Source organism: Larus michahellis, chromosome 5, assembly GCF_964199755.1.
Source record: "Larus michahellis chromosome 5, bLarMic1.1, whole genome shotgun sequence".
Classification (NCBI taxonomy): domain Eukaryota; kingdom Metazoa; phylum Chordata; class Aves; order Charadriiformes; family Laridae; genus Larus; species Larus michahellis.
In genome coordinates, this window is record NC_133900.1 from 31,879,400 (window position 1) to 31,899,793 (window position 20,394).

The 20,394-nt window shown below is 38.8% G+C and overlaps 1 protein-coding gene across 4 annotated transcripts in view; it reads right to left on the bottom strand.

Moving 5' to 3' along the window:
• Positions 1-15,345, bottom strand: part of NFKB1 (nuclear factor kappa B subunit 1) — a 59,312-nt gene extending 43,967 nt beyond the window's left edge. For 2 of the 4 annotated variants that reach the window (XM_074589453.1, XM_074589452.1), the window contains exons 1-3: positions 15,083-15,345; positions 2,553-2,605; positions 1,323-1,407 (exon numbers count right to left, since the gene is read on the bottom strand). In XM_074589453.1, the coding sequence (XP_074445554.1) occupies positions 1,323-1,407; positions 2,553-2,597 (130 nt within the window). In that variant the 5' untranslated portion in view covers positions 2,598-2,605; positions 15,083-15,345. The remainder of the gene's footprint in view (positions 1-1,322; positions 1,408-2,552; positions 2,606-15,082) is intronic. The other 2 variants (XM_074589450.1, XM_074589451.1) reach the window with 2 other exon arrangements.
• Between the last annotated feature and the right edge of the window lie 5,049 nt (positions 15,346-20,394).

Below are 20,394 nucleotides of genomic sequence, written 5' to 3' on the forward strand. Positions count from 1 at the left end.
TTGTCCATATTTGTCAAGAGCTTTACTCATCAGAACATTTTATCTTGAAACAAAATTATCTGAACCATATGTGTTTCTTAACCCTTCCTCGCTACTATTCAATCAAGAAAACTGAAGTATGGTTCAAACCAGGAAACATTGAAACAGGAAGCATGCCTCAATTTTTATTTTTCAATCAGCATTTCTTGTTACTTTAGGGTGGAATTTTACCTGTGAAGTAAAAAGTTAATTGCTTATTTCATTTTACCCTTCACACCTTCACTGCTGTCAAGCATATCAAATAATGCAAACAAAAGTGATTTGCATTTTCAACAAAAGAAAGCAGTCTGCAATACAAAAGATACCAGCTACATCCTGATACAAGAGTCAAACAGATCAACAACAGAAAGTTGTCATGTTAAAAGACATTAATAACTATATTGGAGACATGTATTGAGAAAAACCTCATATGCTTAAATAAATTTTTACTTCCTTCCTCCTTTCGTATCAGCTATTCTAATAAACTAAGCAGGAGAGTTTTCCAAATTCATGCAAGAAGTAATACCCATAAAGAAATTTAATAAGTAAAACCAGACCAACGTTGATCAACCAGCTAATACTTTCTGAGATATAACACACTTCTATTTGATATTCCTGTGCTGGAACCATACTGTAAGAACCACATATCAGATCTTTGCAGAATACTATTTGCTTATTTTCAGCAGTTGGTTGCAAAATTTGACTCTGAACTTTCAAACTAGGGTTATTATTCAGGAAATTTTCAGGTACTTTTAATATCAGACTGCCCCTTTACAGGAAACAGAGAAGTCACCGAGAAGGAAAAACAGGTTCAAGTGATACAGGAAGTTGAATATACTCCACATTTTATTAGTGAAAAACAAGTACCTTAAGAATTATTACAACAAACGAAACACTGTTCAAAATTAGAAAAAAAAAAAAAAAAAGAGGTACATGTTGCAGTCTGCAAACTGGCAATACAAACACGTAGGTCACTGAAGATGCAAATTTAGATAAAAATACAAAATAATTTATAAAAACAGGTCCCTCAAACCTCTTTGGTAACTCAAACCATTTAACTAATTGAAACTTTCAGTTTCTGTTCAAGCCAAAGGAAAAACAGATTTGCCTCACTGTTGAAAGTTTCAGGAGGATAAGAAAGAGATGTGTAAGGTGTAAAAAAAGTCTAGTTGACAACTTTGGGATCAAGTATTATGAAATACAAGAGTCTAAACAAAAAGCCCCTGAAAAGAACTTCATAAAAAACCAAACTGGAAGAAAAAACAGGACAATAGCACAATCAAATAGCAATGAACAGTTCCTACCTGTTCGTAGTGGTAAGTCTGAAGTGATGTAATTTGTATTGTTAAATAATGCATTCATTCCCATGAACTGCTCCATTGCAAACATCTATATTGAAAGAAAATATACTCTTCATTATTACACATATACATAATTTCATAAAGCATCTATCAGCAAAGAACTTCAAAGTTCTCTGCAAATATTGAGACTGCTAACACCCTGGTGCAGTACGTAAACATTCTGTATCTATTTTATTTTTGCTGGCAACAGCAGTGCAAGCAAAGCTGATAGTACTGACCAAGTTTCATCAGTATCATGAGACTGCCCTGAGCTCAGCACAGTTTCCAAGCACACATTTTGCTTACATGTGCTAACAGCTATTTTCAAAAGAGCTTTTACGGTAAATTGTGAAAATCTGACCGTAGATGTCTTACCCAAGGCCTTGCTGAGAACCTGTAAGTTTTTGTTTTCACTTCTGTGATTAAACCCCACCAGACTACATTCCTTATGTAAATATATTTACAAGCCCTAATGCAAGAAAACAGTATACTCAAGTTGAAGTTGTTTTTCTTTTTTTTTGAACACACATGTCTTAAATCACTGTAATTGTTGTCATGTATAAATCTATCTCCTTTCAAAGTGGAGCAAGCATAAAGGAAAAAATAATTTCTTTTTGGAAATTAAGGTGAGTAGAAATGATCTATTCTTCACTCAAACTTTTCGCTCAAGCACCATTCTCACTATTCAAATGAATCACGCAATGACTTAATGAGATCAGGAAGAGCTTCTGAAGAGTCAGGACAACTGACCTGTGTGAGTGAAGGAGCATTTTAGCCATCAATGCCAATGCAAATTTCACAAAAAAATGATACCAAGGGACCTTTTAGGGCATCAGGGGCTTTATTTTCAGATAAAGTCCAATGTCTATTACAGAATACGTTTCAGAGCAAGCGTCACAAGCAGACAGGGCGTAAAAATGAGTATTTTTCTAATTGCTTCTTCTAGCAGGCCTAGCTTTCTTTTTCATTTCTGCCATCTCATCAGTGGCAAGGCACTTTACAGGTCACATAAAAAACACGTTAGAGAAAAAAGAACACCCTAGATTTCCCCAAACCTGATTTCTGCCAATAGCTATAATGCTTTTATATGTCCATGTTGTTAAGCCTAGGAAATGACAGGACAACATGAGAGGAAGCCAAAACAGAGAGCTAGGAGAGAATACAGGTGTATTGAAAATAAACAAATCTACTTACTTGGGGATCAGACACTCCCATAATATAGGAATCTTCTCCTGCCATTTTAAGTCCTGAAACACAAAAACATGATCAGAACTCTCATTTCTTTCAATGTACAGCAATAGAGAAACTTGAAAAAAATATCTGACACTTCCTATTTTACTCATAATGTTAATGATTTCTAAAATACTCTTAAAATTCCGTAGTATTTGCAAGGGGCAGGCTAAGGACAGGATAGGCTACAGCTAGGATTTTCCATTGCCTGCTCCCAAGCAACTAAAAATTACAGTCAAAGTCCTGAAGTCAAAATTTATTAAAATCAGGAATTAATTTGTTTCTCTCTTTGCTCTGACTATTCTTCCATTAGAGTTTAGGCAAAATCATTACCATAGTTTAGCAAAAGCAGGACTCTGCATTTTTATACAACAAAAAGATTTCTGAGTCTTTTTCATGAATGAACCCTAATGGTTTTCTTGTGAAGTATTACCAAATGCAACATAAAAATGCCTGAGAAAGAACATCCAGTATTTGTTTCTTTAAATAAAAACAGGAGTCAAACATTGACTAATTTCTGACACCTTTACTTCCAGAGGTTCACAAGTGCGTGGCACCCACAACAACTCAGTGCTGACACTGACAATTATGAATGTACAACATACCTAACCCTCTCTCACAGGTCTAAATGTAAATGCTGGACACTGGGAAAGTTTACCCTGGCTTAGTTTTGCTAGGGCTGTAGCAGAGCCTGGAAATTTTCTTAGGAATTTATTATGACTATTATAAAAGACTAGTATCATTCCCTTTCATGTAGATGTTATTGAAAGAATTACAATTTCACTTCTGTTGATCTTGCTAAAAAAGGCTTTCCAGCGAACATCTAAAAATAACTGTAGTGACTATTTCAAGAGACTCATGTCTGCATGCAAGCAGACACTTTAAATAAGGTTAATAACTAATAGAAAATAGAAACAAGTCACTGGCCCTCATATTCCACCACAACAAACATGAGCCATGTTTTCCAGCAAAGCAAACTGTGAAAACCTACTGCCCTATGAAAGAGAGTGGCAAGTGATCAGTAAACCAGTAAAGAAAAACTGAGTCACTATGTACCTTCCACAGGAACTAGAGAGGCAAATATCAAAAAGAAAATTGGAATACTCAGGTATTCACTTTGATGGAGGCTCAACTCAGCTCATTAACAAGCTCCAAAGACAACATATCCCACACAAACAGAAAGTGAAAGAAAATTTAAAATTGAGAAATACGAGACACTTAATACCCAGATGACTTCCAGGAAAAAGGTCCACGAGGACAAAATTACTCTTTAACTTAGAAAAATAAAAGTACCCACCTGTTTGTAATTCAATTGTAGAGAAAAATACTTACTGGGTAATATTTATTTGTAGTATTTGGGCAAATATCAAATAAAGAGTCATAAGATTTCAGACAAAAATGAGTAACAGCTATCACAAGCTGCCCATGATGGACTTTTTAACCTAATACATCAGGGTTTCAGCAATAAATAATATCAGTCAATCACATTATCGCACAGGCACATTCTGCATAGCATTATTTTCATCAATAATTTGTTATTGTTATTACGAATCTTTATGGAAAAAAGACAGCATACAAGGCATAACAGAACCTTCAGCATACAATAAACTTTACGAAGATGTTTTTATTTGACATTTCATTCCACAGAAAGAATATAACCCTCATCACCAATTGTCAAGTTACTGAAATCACTGAAATAACTGTAATTTAGTTTTTGACAAACACTTCCCAGTTAAATGTGTAGATATTACACAAAACAATCTGAAGACCTCAACAGCCAACATTTTCTAGGAAGCATCAGAAATTACCCACCCTGCTGATGCACACTGATTAGGTAACTGTGAGTGCAAATGCCAGATTTCTTCTGCATAAACAGAATTAAAACTGGTTCTAAAAGTCTTGTTTTGTGATCTCTCATATTTAATCACTTACTCTTTCATGAGTCATGTACGCAAAATTGTGTTCAAAAATACTTAAAGTACCCAGATAACACGATAAATACGCTTGTTCAGAAAAAAAAAAAGATTCTGAGGAGCTAATATGAATAGCATCTGCCCACTTGCCTGTTTGCTAAATGTATACTTCTTTACAAAACTTTAAAACAAAGCATCTCACAACTTTTTTCTGTAAGCCCAATAGGGCAAATTTAACAGCATGTTCTATTGTCTTTGCCCTATTCTAGTTTCTCAGACTACATCACTCTCAGTCCAGCAGAACTCTGTGGGAGAAGAGCAGTTCTCGCACCTGTTAACACTTCCTGGGCTTTTTGGCTGCTACAATGAACAATGCCATGAGAACAAACCAGCAGTCATTAAGGAGGAACGTTACACTCAGGGGCAGCAAGATAACTACCCACATAATACCCAATTGCTGTAGGTATGTACTAATGAATTTCTAACCAGGTATCAAACACAACCTTTCTCACACCAAAAGCACAGGTGTCTCTTACTTGAGATCTTTTGTGTTCAACACTCAGTTGCAGTGTTTGGGGGAGAGGTTAAAGACATTCTCTCTGGCTTGAATGCTAAACCAGTTTATTATAAACACATGATGATTTAGATGTGCAAACATATGCCTTTGTGTATGTAAACTGACACTTGATTGCTTTTTCAGGACCTAGACAAAAATTAACCCAGCAGTTTAGAATGACCCCTCTAAATGACTGAAAACACTCTCAGTTTCATATATTTTCTCCTCTTTCAAAGCCAAACAAAAGACAAAAATGTTCCAGGAGCCCTACCTCCAAAACAGAATTTGTTTCCTTAGGATTTATTTAGTTAACAAAATCTCTAAACTTCCTTTTCTTACAAGAAAATTAGGGCAAATCCAGGGAGTCAGTAACATGATTAAAAACCAAAAAGACACTTGCAGAAAAACACTCCAGCATTAGATGTATGACTTTTAATTGGCCTTTTCCCTTATTGCTTGAGTTTCTAAGCACCTTTCCTACATGCATTAAGTGGCAAGATTAGATCTACCACGAGTAGCTTTGTTCATTCTCTCTTTACATGAGCTGTATTTTGGGGCAGAGATTGTTTTTAGACAAGCTGTATTTGCTGCTATATGCATCTTACAGAAGTCAAGTCAAAACCACCCACCTCTCTCTCAGCTGAAGATGACTGGGATTAAAATTGTTTTGTGGAAGTTCATATTACTGCATATGCCTGCTTCCCACATGATCTCCAATTCCCACAACCTGTACTGCAAACTTGCATCTACAATAAAAAAATAACCCTACACCTGCAGACCACAGTCAACAATTTGACTGTGGAGACCACAGCCTCCACCCTGGAGATCGTCTGAAGTCTTTCAGATTAATGGGGCACAGGAAACTGAACATTTCAACTCACAGTACTTTTTACTATGAAAATTCAAAGGTAGGTAAAGGAACATAATTTAGCTCCTAGTGCAATGGGAAAACGTAAAATACAGCTAAATTTGTCCAAAACCACACATCCGTGCCTACTGAGGGACTGTAATTGTATATACAAGTAGGCACAGCTGGAAGAACATGAGTTCATTTATTGGATTCTGAATATTTGTTTTAAAGCTTCAAAAGGATCAGGCATTTAAAATGGAAACAACAGAATTAATTTAGGAATGCTCTCATCCAGGAACAAGACTTCTCATTTCTGTTTATCTCGACCATTTGATTTCAGATCTCTCTCCTGCTGTTTTCCAGCATCCAGTGTATCTAACTACCTCTTAAAAACCAAGTTAGGTTTCTCTAACCAACTTTTTTTAGCCCTCTGAGTTTTTGGAGTCCAGATCCTTCCCTCCACTCTTTCTCTTCAACTTTCCAGCCTGGATTTTAAAAATGAGGTAAACCATTTTCCTCTTTGATACCAGTATCCAATCCCATACCTACAAACAGGGAATGGGACTTCTTCCTATTACCTTTCTACAGACAAGCATAGTCTGATGAAAATTTCATCATCTATGAGGAATCAAGACTTAATATTTGATTTGGATACGAATAGTCCAGTTACTTCTGAAAACACTAACAGACATCTCACCCAGAAGCTCCATGCCTTTTAAAAAACTAAGAGTTTTAAACTTCATTCTTTTTCTTTTTAGCTTTGTTCTCACATTGGCCTAGCTAAAAACCTGAACAGTATATATACTAACAAATTAGGAAGACTTCTTATTCCTCCGAGCAGGAACTAAAATAATTTGAATATTACCCTAAATAGTTTAACATCCCTGCTGCACACCGCACACCCCCCCCTCCAAAAAAAAATAAATTGAGCTACGGTACCCCAAACCTATCTATTCATGTTTTAAAGTGCACCAGTGTGCTTACTGATGAAGCTAACATTTCATATAGGACCAGAGGAAAAACAAAACAAAACAACACATGACACATGCTTCCTTTCCCAGACCTTCAAAGAGAGACACGGTAAGCAGGTCCCTACTTTTAATCTGTGTTCTTTGAATATAAACCCATTTTTTAAAAACAATTTGGAGAGATGAAAGATGAACAGTATCACCAACTGCTCTACACCACAAAGCCCTGCCTGATTACAAGAGTGTGATGCCTGGTAGAAACTCTTATCAGACACTCATCTTTAAACTTTGGTTTGAGCCAACCAAACAAAATTAAAGCATAAAACCTGATGTGACAGGATGCCCATTATATCCTCAGAAAATTAATGCAAAAGACTAGCATCAGGGTGTGTACCTGCTGTTGTGTTTTAAAATACAAAGTATCAGCTCATTTTTTCTAAAACTTGTCCATTGTATTTTAACTAGTTCAGTATAAAGACCGAGTTCAGAACAGATTAATATTTTATGGAAGAAGGTTTTGTTATAGCAAAGATCAGATTAACAGGATGGAAATTAAGGCATATTCTGTAAAAGGTACACTGAAGATATGTATGTTTGTGAATCATGATCGTTATTACCCAGAGTTCATTATACTTGTGAATTGGAATTAGCCTGATGGCTTATATAAATTTCTATGTTGAATAACACCCATCTCTTACTCTATGAGACATTTTACATCAACCTGTTCTCTCCTTGCAAGGCTGGGATTTAGAAAGCAAGCCTCAAGATGAGAAACTCAACTACTATGCTTTAGCTGACTTGATATGTTAAAAGCATAGTTCTTCCTGCAAGTTTTCTAGCAGAGCGTTTTTTCTCTTTAACTTGGCTTTCATTGGAACTTACCTGTTAAAAATAAACTTCTTTAACTGGACACTGAATTAAAGTAATGAAATTCACTGTGATTATGCTCTTAGCCTGTTTATTTTGCTTATTAAAAATAGAGAGGAAAAAGGATGAAAGAGAGGCAGAGACGTTTGTGTTTTATATATTATATTGTAAGTATATTTTTGCTACACCAAGGCTATAAAACATGGCAGACTATATGATTGCAGAGAACTATGTTTTTAGGAATAGCATCACTTCTCTGAAATCCTGTAGCAGCTATGAAATACTGAGGTAGAAACTGTAACTGTTGTACTGTACATTCTCTACAATGTGTTATACCTGGTATTGTTTACTATCTATCCTTGAGCTTCACTCTTCTATCCTTTGCAAAACATAATCTATACCTGTATAGAGAGAATTGTTTTAGAGATCAGCATTTCCCAAATGGAGATGCTGGGAAATGTATTGTGCAATAGACGCTGTGTGTTGCTGGGTCAGGGCTGGAAGCAGGACAAGAGCTGCTGAGATGATTTTGGCTAGCGGACAGAGCAGGCTGCTCTGACAGAACAGAGATACCCATCCAAGATGTTTAGTCTCAATCCTTCATCACTGCAGTGCTTTCAAAGTCAGGATGCTGCCCATCCCTTTCAATGCCTGACCTTTTCACCTTAGCTCTGGCCATCTCCTCTCAACTTCATCCAGCACTTCATTTCCCTTGTAACTCAGTTATTTTTTTCCAAAATACTGGAAGTACAGCTCTAGAGCAAAAGCCTTTGGTGCAGAATATATTCTTAGAGAAGCACAAAAAGAGAAAAAAAAAAAGAAGAGGTCTGAGTACTGCTATTTTCTACCTCTGCACAAAACAGCAGGCCATACATAAACACAGGCTTAGGTCTTCTGATGCTTCAGAGGACACACAAGTTGGGTCATGAGCCTACTGCAGCTACATGGACAGCCCTTAGTTTGAGCTGTGTACGTCCTTCTAACCACTTTAATTTTTTAAGGCTGAATAAAAGATGCTTTTCGTAAGAAAAATACAATGCATTTTTGTTAAAAGCAATGTAACAACAGTGGGAACATTGTACAAGCAGGATTCCAAACAGTTGCTGGCATTTTAAACACATATTGTCCAAACCTGCTTAGAGCAGGTCTACACAACTGAACTCTAACAGCTGTCAGCTACCAGCACCTTGTACTTCCATTACTGTTGCCATGAATGAAGCTGCTGCAGAAGAAAATTTTCTGGAGAGGGAGAGACATCCCCTTCCCAAATACTAATCAAGCAAAATCTTAACACAGAAAAGGTTTTACCCATGGTTATTTTATTTACATTGTTCTCAACTACTTATTTTGATTGCATCCACTTTAATAAATTACACTGTTTCTGAAGTCCTCTGGTAAAAGTTAAGACTGGAACAAACATTTATCTTTTAGATGAACACTGTCTGGAAAAACTGGGGAAATGGAAGCTATACACATACACATTTTCCTTTTTAAAATAAAAGGAAAAAATTTGCTACAGACAACCAATCCTTGGATTATTCAAAACAAGAGGTGATAAACAGCTATAGTATTCTGAAATATATTAAGTAAATAGAACCAAAGTATTAAGGGAACATCATGCATACTTCCACTCACATTACTGGCACAGATCTCTTAAGGACAAACAAGAAAGACCAGGCATTTTAAAAAACAAGAGAAGTGATTGCTAACTTGCTCAAGTTGACAAGGAGCCCTATCAACTATGGTTTTTTAAAGGGATTTTAACTCAGTAATGAAACAGACTTGAAATGTGAAGTTTCCCTTTAAATGTTAAAGGTTTACTAATATTTCTTCTTCCTTCTATGACTTCAACACCGGGGGCAGGAGGCTTTTTAAAGGAAACTGTATGCTCAGTATAAAACTCAACAATGCTCAATTTCCACAAAAGCATCATACGGAAGTTGTTTGCTTTGTTGTTGTTGTTTGGTTGTTTTTTTTTTTTAACTTTCCTTCAGTGGCTACACAGACATGTCATCTCTGAATAAAGATTTGAGTACAATTTTTCAGTATACAGGTGAGAAAAGGTTTGTGCAGAGAGGCATTTTTATCAAAAACACTACTTTCCTCTGCAGACTTTTTCTTATCTGCTGACTGTTGCAGCTGCAATAACACTACGTAACCCTAAATGACACTGTTTGTTTTTCTAATATAACAACACAAATTGCCTCCTCTTGTTATTAAGTCTGCTTATTATTTCCTGTTGGGTGGGACCTGGGAGTTCTGGCTGTGTATTTTTAAAATTAAAAATCCATTTAAGTTACAGTTTTCAAACATTTTCAGTCAGGAGCAGATGCATCATTGGACCACAGTATAAAAACTACAAAACATTTAGGAAATTAAATCAATCACATGTATTAAAGAGATTTCAGAAGCGTGATGCTCTGAATCAGAACTGTTGGGTCCAGAATTACTGTAGGAAATCTAGAATCAAATTTATTACACCGGGTAACTACTAAATTTGAAGAAAAATTCATAAAATGAGGAAATTCACTTGGCAGAGTAACTGGCCTACATGAATGGTTGCTTTATTATGTATCTTTACAAACAGAATTTTTGTGTACATGTTTTATTCCTTTCCCAAACGTCAAAGTAGTAAACTAATACAACAAGAGGAAACACTAAGATGCCATAAACATATGAACATATGTTTTTCCAGGATATTGCTAGAATAAAATTAGAATGTTTTTGTTAAAACTCATTCAAAGCAACTTAAACCAAAGGAATAAACAATATTCAAGTTTATGGCAAGCATAGTCTGGTATATGTATAATTCTAATTATATGTAAAAATACTCAGGTTCAACACAGCAACACAACTCTGGTAACTACATTTTATTTTAGCCATGTGGGGTGGTAATGCTACTTGAACTAACCTGAATATGTTAAAATGCTGTTGCTTTTTTCTACAGATTAAAAAGAATCACTGAGTGCTCTAGAAATAGTTTGTAATTCATACAAACTTGTTTATCAAAGTCAAGTTTTAACTTAAACAGCCACGCATAGCCATTTCGTAATCCTTAAATCTAATGAATCATCAATATTAAACAGCAAACCTTTTCCTTTTGCTGGGAGGATGGGGGGTGGGGAGAACAGCATTTCTGAGAAACTAAGTAACAAGCAAGCCCAAGATTCCAGAAGGCCAGTTCACATAAGGTTTGCTGTATCACCAGATACTTTCACACAGGTTCTGGGGACTTACTGAAGACACAGTCCCTCATTTCATGAACAACGGTGGCAGAAGAGGGCTCAGAAAATAGCAAGGACTGTTGCCAATGCAATCACAAAAGTGAGCTACGGGATTCTTGTCATCCTTTTGGTTTTTAACCGCCACTGAAAATGTTACATGACAGAAACGGTCAGTTAAACAACACCTGTAAGTGGAACCAAACAGGTAGAACTGAGTCCAGCACTGTTGTAGTTATACCCTACATTTCAAATCTGCAGATGCAAAGTGGTTTCTAAGGCTTACTTTTTTTGTTTTTTACAAAGAAATAGTAAAACTCCTGCAGCCTTAATTTTCTACAGTAACCTATGACAAAACAAAAACTATTTAGACTAGTGAGACCCAAAACCCATCTGCTTGCTTTGTTTCTACTTCATTTGTGTGTTAAAATCTGTCCATAAGTGTTTAAACAGATAGAAATGTGATCTTTAAAAGAAACCAAAAAACCAAACAAAAAACCCCCAACACCACACAACTCAGACCTACTTTGCTCTTGATCTGTTGACACCAGTACAATTTGCTTGGAGGATGCAATGAAATACAGAGGTATTTCAGTTTAGCTAATTCTGCATTTTAAATGAAGAAAAATATGTATCTGGCACTGCTTTTCAAAAGAACATAAAAGTTGAAAAAGGGAAAAAATGCTAATAGAAACAACAGTAGCTTCCTCCCCATGCATGGTCTGTCAGCTCTATCTAAATCCTAAACATAGGATTTCACCTTGAGAATAGCATAATTTGAAACATCTTTTAATGCCTTACTTCTGAAACTGTCAACAGTGCTTCAGCAAAATATATACGTTTGAATTAACGTACTGAAGACTCACTGAATTAGCTCTATGCTCAAAATCAGACGCAAACTTAGTGCCTGACTGACCTAAGGGCACAGTTAATGACAACCGTAATTATGATCTTATCAATGTAGAACTTCATAAAAGGTTCACAGCTTATTTAGAGGACATCAAATTAAAACTTCCACTTCTAAAATACCTGTGTCAGAGCTAAAAGTGACCAAGACCAGGAATTTCTTTTTCATTATTTGCCTGAAACATTTTCTCCTCTTTGTTTTATAATCGTTGTGTTATTTTGTGTCTGAGAATGAAAGAAGAGCTATCAACATGTTAAAAAAAATTTTTTTAAACTAACTTGAGAGTTTTCATTGGTTACTTAGGGAAATGAGTAACAATTTTCTTTAAGACTAATACTTTGGAATTTAGAGTTGGCAAACATTTACAGCACCAAAAGGTGAGAAGATTTTAGCGAGTACATTTTGAAGCGACCTATGAAAACACAGAGTAACCAGAACCTCTGAAGACCACAGAATTTTCTCATCACTACCTACATCAGAAAGCCGGCTGTAAGTCACCCAAAAATATATTGTCTTTCACTGTATCTTTGCAACTTCAAAACAACATTCACTTCGGGTGCATTTAAGTACTGAGGGAGACCTGAACTTTCTAGTCAGCATAGTCATCCTCATAGGCCTTCAAACTTGCTTCCTGTCCTTCCAGACTTAGCAATGATAAGCCTGATAATGTGAATTCCTAACTGCACTTATTTCTGGAGTCTGTGTATATACATGAGAGGCATGGGAAGATTTTGAAAAAAGGCAATAATGAAAAGTGGGACTATTGTTCTAGGAAAACTCAAAAATCTATTAATTAGCAAATTTGTGTCAGTGATATTTATTTGTAGGTATCCATTACCGAATTCACATAAAGCCACCTCAATGAAAAAAGTAAATTCAAAGTTATTATTAAAATTGATTTTACAACTCAAATACATAGTAACCGAGAAACAATTAAATTGCTGGTTTTCAATAAATTAAGCAGGAAATTTTTGAATATGCATATAAATATAGATTATTTTTATGGATATACATTTTTATATGCATATACATTATTTTTTAAAAACACAGAACATGACACACAGTGATACAAAGCCATTTCAGTTTTACAACCTTAACTCTACTCAAAGTGCATTCATTACTTGCATGAGAAAATAATGCCATTTTTTGATGACTTTACCACTGATTGACACATTCTTTAAAAAAAAAAATAAAAAGGAGACAAAGGGTGGAAAGAAAAAGGCTGTTTCCCTTCTGTTTAATATTTCAGATTAAATTATTTAACAGATCTTGCACATATTTCAGCACTGAGTTTCCTTGAAATCTCCACATTGACAATAATATTTCAAGATAACTGTCAGTTAAATTCTTGAGCCAGGGAAGTTTACAGAACAGAAGATCTGCCTCTGGATAGTTACAGGCTGCTTTTTCCTCTTTCGCTTTCTCAAATTGTAGTAATTTCTGTAGATTACAAAAGACTGCAGACAGGATGACGTCTTAGAATGACATCTTGCTTAATGCTTTCCTAGAATGGGCAGCTACGTTCTCTTCTGAGAGAATACAAACGCTTTGACTGAAAAACTATTTCAAAAGTTGATACTTCACAGTACATAGCACAGAGACACTGGATGTCAATAAAAAACAAAGTTCTATATTTTCAACCCTGTTCTGTGAGCTTGACAGCAGTGATGTAACATCTTACAGCTCATAAGGAACAAGGTGATACGGTAGAGAATTCATCCACTTAGTACTTATTTTCTCTGCGAACAGAATAAATGACAAGAGGACTTCTAAAGCACAAAACATGTGAAATATGATTTGCACTTTAAAACCATTTTTTTAAGAAAATAATCTGTATTTCCTTTAAAACATTATTCTTTAGCAAAGATTTTGAGGATTTTAAAACAGGCAGTTGAAATGCAGCAGATGATCCCTTGCCTATAAAGCCTTAGTCTGCAAATGATTACAGGCACTCTAATTTACTTATTTGAATGGAATTACATAGCAGTACTGTGCATTATGATAACGGCCAAGTAACATAGCTCATCTGTACTACGGTTCAGAAACAATACTCCATTTTATGTTCACATAAAATAAGCCAACAGGTGCTTCTTTATCGAAGTCACTATCAATAGTGTCAATAAGTAAAAAACAAAACAAAACAAAACAAAACCAACCAATTGCAATGATGAAAAGTTGAATATTCTTTGGTTTAAGGTCAAATGTAACAGGACACTCAGTCTAATAACATTCCTTGTCACGGAGAGAACTCTTCAGCTCCATCGCTTACTACTAAATTGCCTTTACAAACCTCACTATTTACCATCTTTGAAAAGTAACCTTTATCTATACTACTGGTGACACTTAGCGAGCCCCACCCAAGACAAGGACACCAAAAGCTGCCAGTAGCAAACCTGTGTTCGCATGGTAACTGCCTGCTCTCTGAAGGCCAGCCGGCGGCTACACCAGGGCAGACACCCTGAGCTGTGTCTCAGGTTAAGCACATACATGTCACCTTCCAAATCAACGGCGTAAAAAGCAGCACCCCCTTCGCCTACGCGCACCCATGATACGGTCAGCAGGCGCTGGGCTTTCAAACTTTCTCACTTTATTTGAAAGTCCTTTGCAGACACCCCTTCCCAGCTAGGCAGGACTCCTACAACACGTTAGCAGAAAAGGCTACTACGTGCTTTAAAAAAAACACCCAAATCACCGAAGAGGCGTGAGGCGGTTCGTGCACTAACAGAGGGCAATTTTTCAAGCCCGCAACAGAAAGGAAAGTGAGGTGGCAATCGCCCCTTTTGAGAAACGCCGCACCGGGAAGAAGGGGTGTCCGCTTGCTCGGGTCCCCCCCCGCCGGCACGACACGCAGCCCCGCAATCCCCCGAGTCCCCTCACAGGGCGCCGGCCGCTGCCGCCAGTTGCCCGCCTCCCCCTCGGCAACCGCTCCCGGCGCTTCCTTCCGCGGGAGCTCCGCGCCCGGGCCGAGGTCACAGGCGAGCGGCCGTCCGGCGCCACGCGTAGGGCTGGCCCAGTGGACACGTTTCCCGTCGGTAAACCTCCCCTCCCCGAGCCCTCCGGGGGGCCGCTACGCTCTCCACAGCGCTTCCCCGCCGCCCAGCCGCTCCCGCCCCGATCTCGCTCCACATCGGGCCGCAGCCAGCCCCAAACGGGCGCCGAGGTAAGGGCAGGGGAGAAATAAAGTGGCGGGTCAGGGGCCGCCTGGGGCTCACCCAGGGCAGGGCAGGGCAGGGCTGGCGGCGTCTCCTCCTCGTCGTCCTGGTCGTCTGCTGCTCGCGGATCCCGGTCGCGCGTCCCCTCAGCGCCGCGCCATGTAACCGGCGTGACGCCGCCGGCGCCGCCCGCGCCCTAGTTCCCCGCGGACTTTCCCCCTCCCTCCCGTCCGCCCGCCCCACCGCGGGCCCGCTGGCAAGGGCAGCCGAGCGGCACCGGCCTGTGCGGCGGCCGCCGCCTGCCTTAGCCGCCGCCCCCGCCTGCACCGTCCCGGCCCGCCGCACTTCCTGGCTGGAAATTCCCGCTGACGCTCCGGCAGCGCAAACGGCGGGGCGGGGCGGGAGCGGGCGGCCGTTGGGGGGGGGGGGGTGGGCTCAGGGGGAGCGGGCGGCCGTTGAGAGGGGCTGAGGGGGCGCGGGTGACCGTTGAGGAGGAGCCCGTACACTTCCGAGCCCCACCGGCCGCCTGTGGGGCTCAGCGCCGCCCGCCGCCTCAGGGCTGAGGAGAAGCCCACCCCGGGCGGCTGAGGAGGGAGAAGCGAAGCGAGCAGGGCAGCGTGGAGCCGAGGAAGCGCCTTGCCACCCGCCCGCCGGCGACGAAGTCCCTCTGCCAGGGACAGGCCCTCCGGTCTGGAGGAAGCTGCGTGAATACGGGGGAAAGTACCGCCGCCACAAGAATAATCCAGTCGTCGTCCGTGTTGCTTGGCCCGCAGCGACGTTCCCAACACTGCCCGTGGTGTCAGGCCCGACCTGGCGGCTGCCCGCCAACGTTTTCTTGTTGGTTGACCCCTAAAAAGCTTCAAGGGGAAGAGGGACTATGTGCACAGAGTGAATTTAAACCCACTTCCGTAGTGCCTGGCTGTTGGCAGCCTTTCATGGGCACTTCGTAAAAGGAGGTTTACTGATTGACTACCACCTGATGTCTGACAACAGCACTGAGCAGAGAGTGCAGGCTACACACAGCCATTTTTCTGTGGATTTATACAGCTTCTGGCAGAGCAGGCTCCCAGGTCAGTTACTTCTGTTAAGTAGTGCCAGCCGTCAGTCATATGCTGGTCTTCTTAATACTGAAATCCAAGTTTGTACTACAGTAACGAAGTCTCCCAGACACACCTAACTGCGGCTGAAGAAAGTCAATTAGTGCTATGTTTAACAGTCACAAATACTGTGTGAAACATTTATGTTCAAACATCTTTATGCTGCGTCTCAAATGTCTGGCTTGCTAAGGGTGAAGAGCATCTCAAATCAGCAGCCAGCATGGCTCATCTGATGTGTGTTAGCCCAGAAATTCTGTGGTGCACCTGAAAGCCACCTGTGGAGGACTTTGTTATGCTAAGGCCACATGAGGTGGAACTTTTTATTTATTTATCTCAGAATTAAATCACACTAACATAAATCCTAATTTATAAGAATTATTTAAAAAAAACCCAACCCTATACTTATAAATGAATGAAACGGTGCAACTGTTGCTTCTTGTACTGAAGCAAGGAACTGTAATCTAGAACAAAAATAGATTCAAAAGAAATAGGGTCAAATCATAAGCCATATATTGACTGAGACAAGAAGAAAGAAGTATTTTTAGCAGAGAGCCTATCTTTAACACTGCATCGATAGTCTAGTCGTGTCATAGGAGATGATGCTGCTGAACACTTCCAGTCTATCCAGATAGCAGCTCATTTCATTCCTGGAAAGGGAGTAGATTCAGATGTTACACTTTGTGCTTCATCTCTGGGTTGGAACAGAGGTGTACCCATTTAAAATGAGTGCTGCGGCTGCGAAAGGAAGCTTGGAAAAGCAAAGGATTTTCGGTCCCCTGATAAGAGAACTGAAATCTCATACAGGTTACACATACATATGTATGAAGAGAGTCATTTCCTTTATTTGGATTGCTGCTTATGCTCTGTGATGCAGTTCTAAAAATGCATTCCCTCGTTCTCTTCTCAATCCAAACTGGAAATTGAGAATGACTTGGTGTTTCTGAGTAAAACATGTTTTTCCTTATTAAATGGGACTACTTTCTGGACACTCAAGACCCAATATCGACCTTTTCTGTGGAAGCAAGTGCACTGAAGTAAGCAGAGCAAGTGAGGAGAGAATCAGGCCCCAAAGTCCTTTAAGAGGGAAGTCTAGATGGATTTGAAATACAAGAAGTTTCAAAATAAGATTCATTTGAAAGGAAAGGTGCCATGTCACAGCTAGTCAAAGGCGTGCTCACAGGGCAAAACCTGTATGAACAAGTACCAGGAAATCAGACAAGGTGGAAAAGATCCAAAACTCAAAGAGACTTACCTGGTAGATTTATTTTAAAAGGACACATTATCAAGTACTCAGGCTGAGCTTTCCCTGTGAAATACTAATCAACTTCCACAGGCATCTAGGTTTTAAAAGAAAGTCCTCTTCACAATTATATTTAAAACATAAATTTGTCTTTCTTATAACTTAACACCATAACAAAAATGCTATTTCTACCAAAACCCACAATAGTACCAGCCTGTAAGCCTGCAGTTTGGTAAAATTACTTTCACAGGATACTCTAGATAAATGAACTGCTTTAAAGCACAGGATTCTCACCTGGAGAGCCAAACAAGCAATTATTTCTCTAATCCTGTTTCCACCTACCAGGTAAATTAGGCAGATAATATAGACTCAGGTGTGAGTGGTTTGCAGTGATAAAGTGGTGCCTCTTTCCTGGATAATGCAGGTTTGCACTATTACCATCAAGGTACTTCAGTACTTGGGCAATATCAGCTCACAAATGAAGAGCAGGTGATTAAAGCTGAACCCAAAGGAGCAAATGCCTAGGTTGCTAAACTGTAGGGGACATTATGAAATGCTTTTAGCCACGTTACAGTTTCTGGTAGCTGAGGAGATGGACTAGAGGTAAGACTTTCTAGTTGTATGCTCACCTGGGCTGTCTCACCTTAGTAAGATTGTGTTCATTTAAGTTTTCTGATATGTAAATGCAATCTAGGAGCTCTGGGAGTAGAGATCCCTTTCTAAGGTCAGAAGTTTTTGGCATCAGTACTTTTTAATCCTGTAAGTAAAGCTGTTTGTCCTCAGGAGCAAAGTATTATTTCTGGAAAATTAAGCTTTATTTCTCCATGAATGTCTGAAAACAGGTAAATGTATAAGACTGCTAGAGACTTTAAAAATAATCACTTTTTACTTTAATTGGTGTGCCTGAATCAGAAAAAAACTTATTGAAGTTTGCTGCTTTATTTTTTCCCTGTTTCTGAGGTATTTATTGGAATCAGGGCAGGATCTTTTCATTCCCTTTGATCTAGTAGCTTTGATACTAAAACAGGAAGAGATGAAGGAAAGTCTAAAATAGCTTCTGAGAGGTACTTCCTTTTAAAGCTTTCAACTGCCTGTCTTCATTGGCTTCTAGGCCATACTATCCAAACCTCTTTTTGGTTAATTTATTATTTCTTTATTATCTAGAAGTTCTAACTTAAAAATTGATTTGCATTGGATAGCAGCCAATGATTGTCTTACGCTGCAGCCCTCATAGATGTTACCAATGTTAAGCCAATATTTGCTGTTGGCATTGCCATTATCTCCTGTAATTTGAATCTACCAGGAACATAAGAAGACAATACATCTAAAAAACATACATTTTTTTAAGATGGTGCTGTCATTCTCAGACAGAATATATATTGATCTCTAGTGAAGTAGACAATAGAAACCGTATAAAAAAAAAAATCTCTAAATAGAGAAAGTACATGTGCAAAGCCAACCAATTTGAACTGCAGCTAGTGCAAAGTCTAGAGTTCAATGATGCTGCTGAATCCCCATGTTGTAGCATTCATGAGAAGTACTTTCTGTCATCTTTGCCGTTTTCTGGTGGATGAGGCCTGGCCTCAATTCATGATGTATTTCAACACCCTACAAAACTCAGAACAGTGTAGTGTCTCCTGTAGTTACACAGGCTGTGTCCCAAACATACCTTTTGTTTGCTTCCTACAGAACTGCGGATCGAATATGGGATCTCATCTTACCTCTGAAGTGCTTCAGACCTGTAACTATGCTAACAGACTAAATTTTTAGTGGATTGGGTATAAGCGCCAGAGCTGAAGCAGGAGAACATTTCAGTAATGAATAGCTGTTGGAGGGGGGGAAAAAAAGTAGATTTAGTAGGCTTAAATAAGAGAACCGTGAGGCTGTAGACATGGCTGATATGTATAATTAATAGAGAAAGGGTAACATTTGGAGAGAACTAAAAGTAAACAAGAAAAGGAAGATTAAAGAATTATAAAAAAAAATAATACAGAAGTGATCATGAAACCTTGAATAGGGTGTTACCAAGGATAAGCACTAATCTGAATAAGAGTGTGAGTGAACCCATATTTGTATGTGATAGCTGACTTTCGTGCATGAGATACAGATAGAGGTAAATAACGGATTAGCTTGGTCCTATGCTCCAAGTGGGGAGAAGATCTGAATAGATGGGAGTTTATCAGATTGCTGTTTCTATATTTTCTCTTCAGAGTCCTATAGTTTTCTTGCATTAGTAGTTGATAGATACAGTTATGAGTCTACTTTTATCTCTTTTTCCACGAAGTAAATCTGCCAATTAATTTAGAAAATAGATCTAGGCATAAACACACGTTAAGTGTTACGATAACAACTTTAACTCTGACATCACCTGCTTTTTTTCATGTGTGGCTGCTCAACATTTATAGCTATGATACAGTATAATGTATCACTTACGGAAAGAACCAAGCAGAGAAGGGAATTTTATGTATACAATTTTTGGAATGGTTAGCCTAGCGTCCCCTCAGTTTGGCTGTGTAATGCCAGGCCTTCTTCCTTTCTTTATTTTACACTGCTAGACAGCAAGGAGTGTTTCACAGCAAATCTCTGGTTACACTGAAAACGGTGGGTTATATATTCTGTATGAACTTGCTGCAAGGTAGCTGCTCTCGATGGAGAGCTACCCAGAACACTGAGAAATTGTTAACTGGCTAGCTCGCCTGGGCCCTGAAGCTGCCTCATGCAAAAGGTACAGACTACTCAGAAAGTGTTGCCTAGGCTGGTCCTATTTACCAGTCCAGGTTTAGAAGCTGAGCTATGTAATAGTGTACAATGGTATGTATGTGTATTCTCAGAGTATGAACGGTTATGTTTATAGAAACTATTTACAGGACCATTAGTGGTATGTAGCAGTGTAACAATGTGAAGGACGTGCACCTTAGAGCCAAAAGCAAATTGCTACAGCAAGTGGAATCACAATTAAGAGTTGTGCTTTCTGGTAATAAATCTAATAGTCTGGCAGTCAGTTCTTCAGAATCTGGACCTAGCACAGATTATGA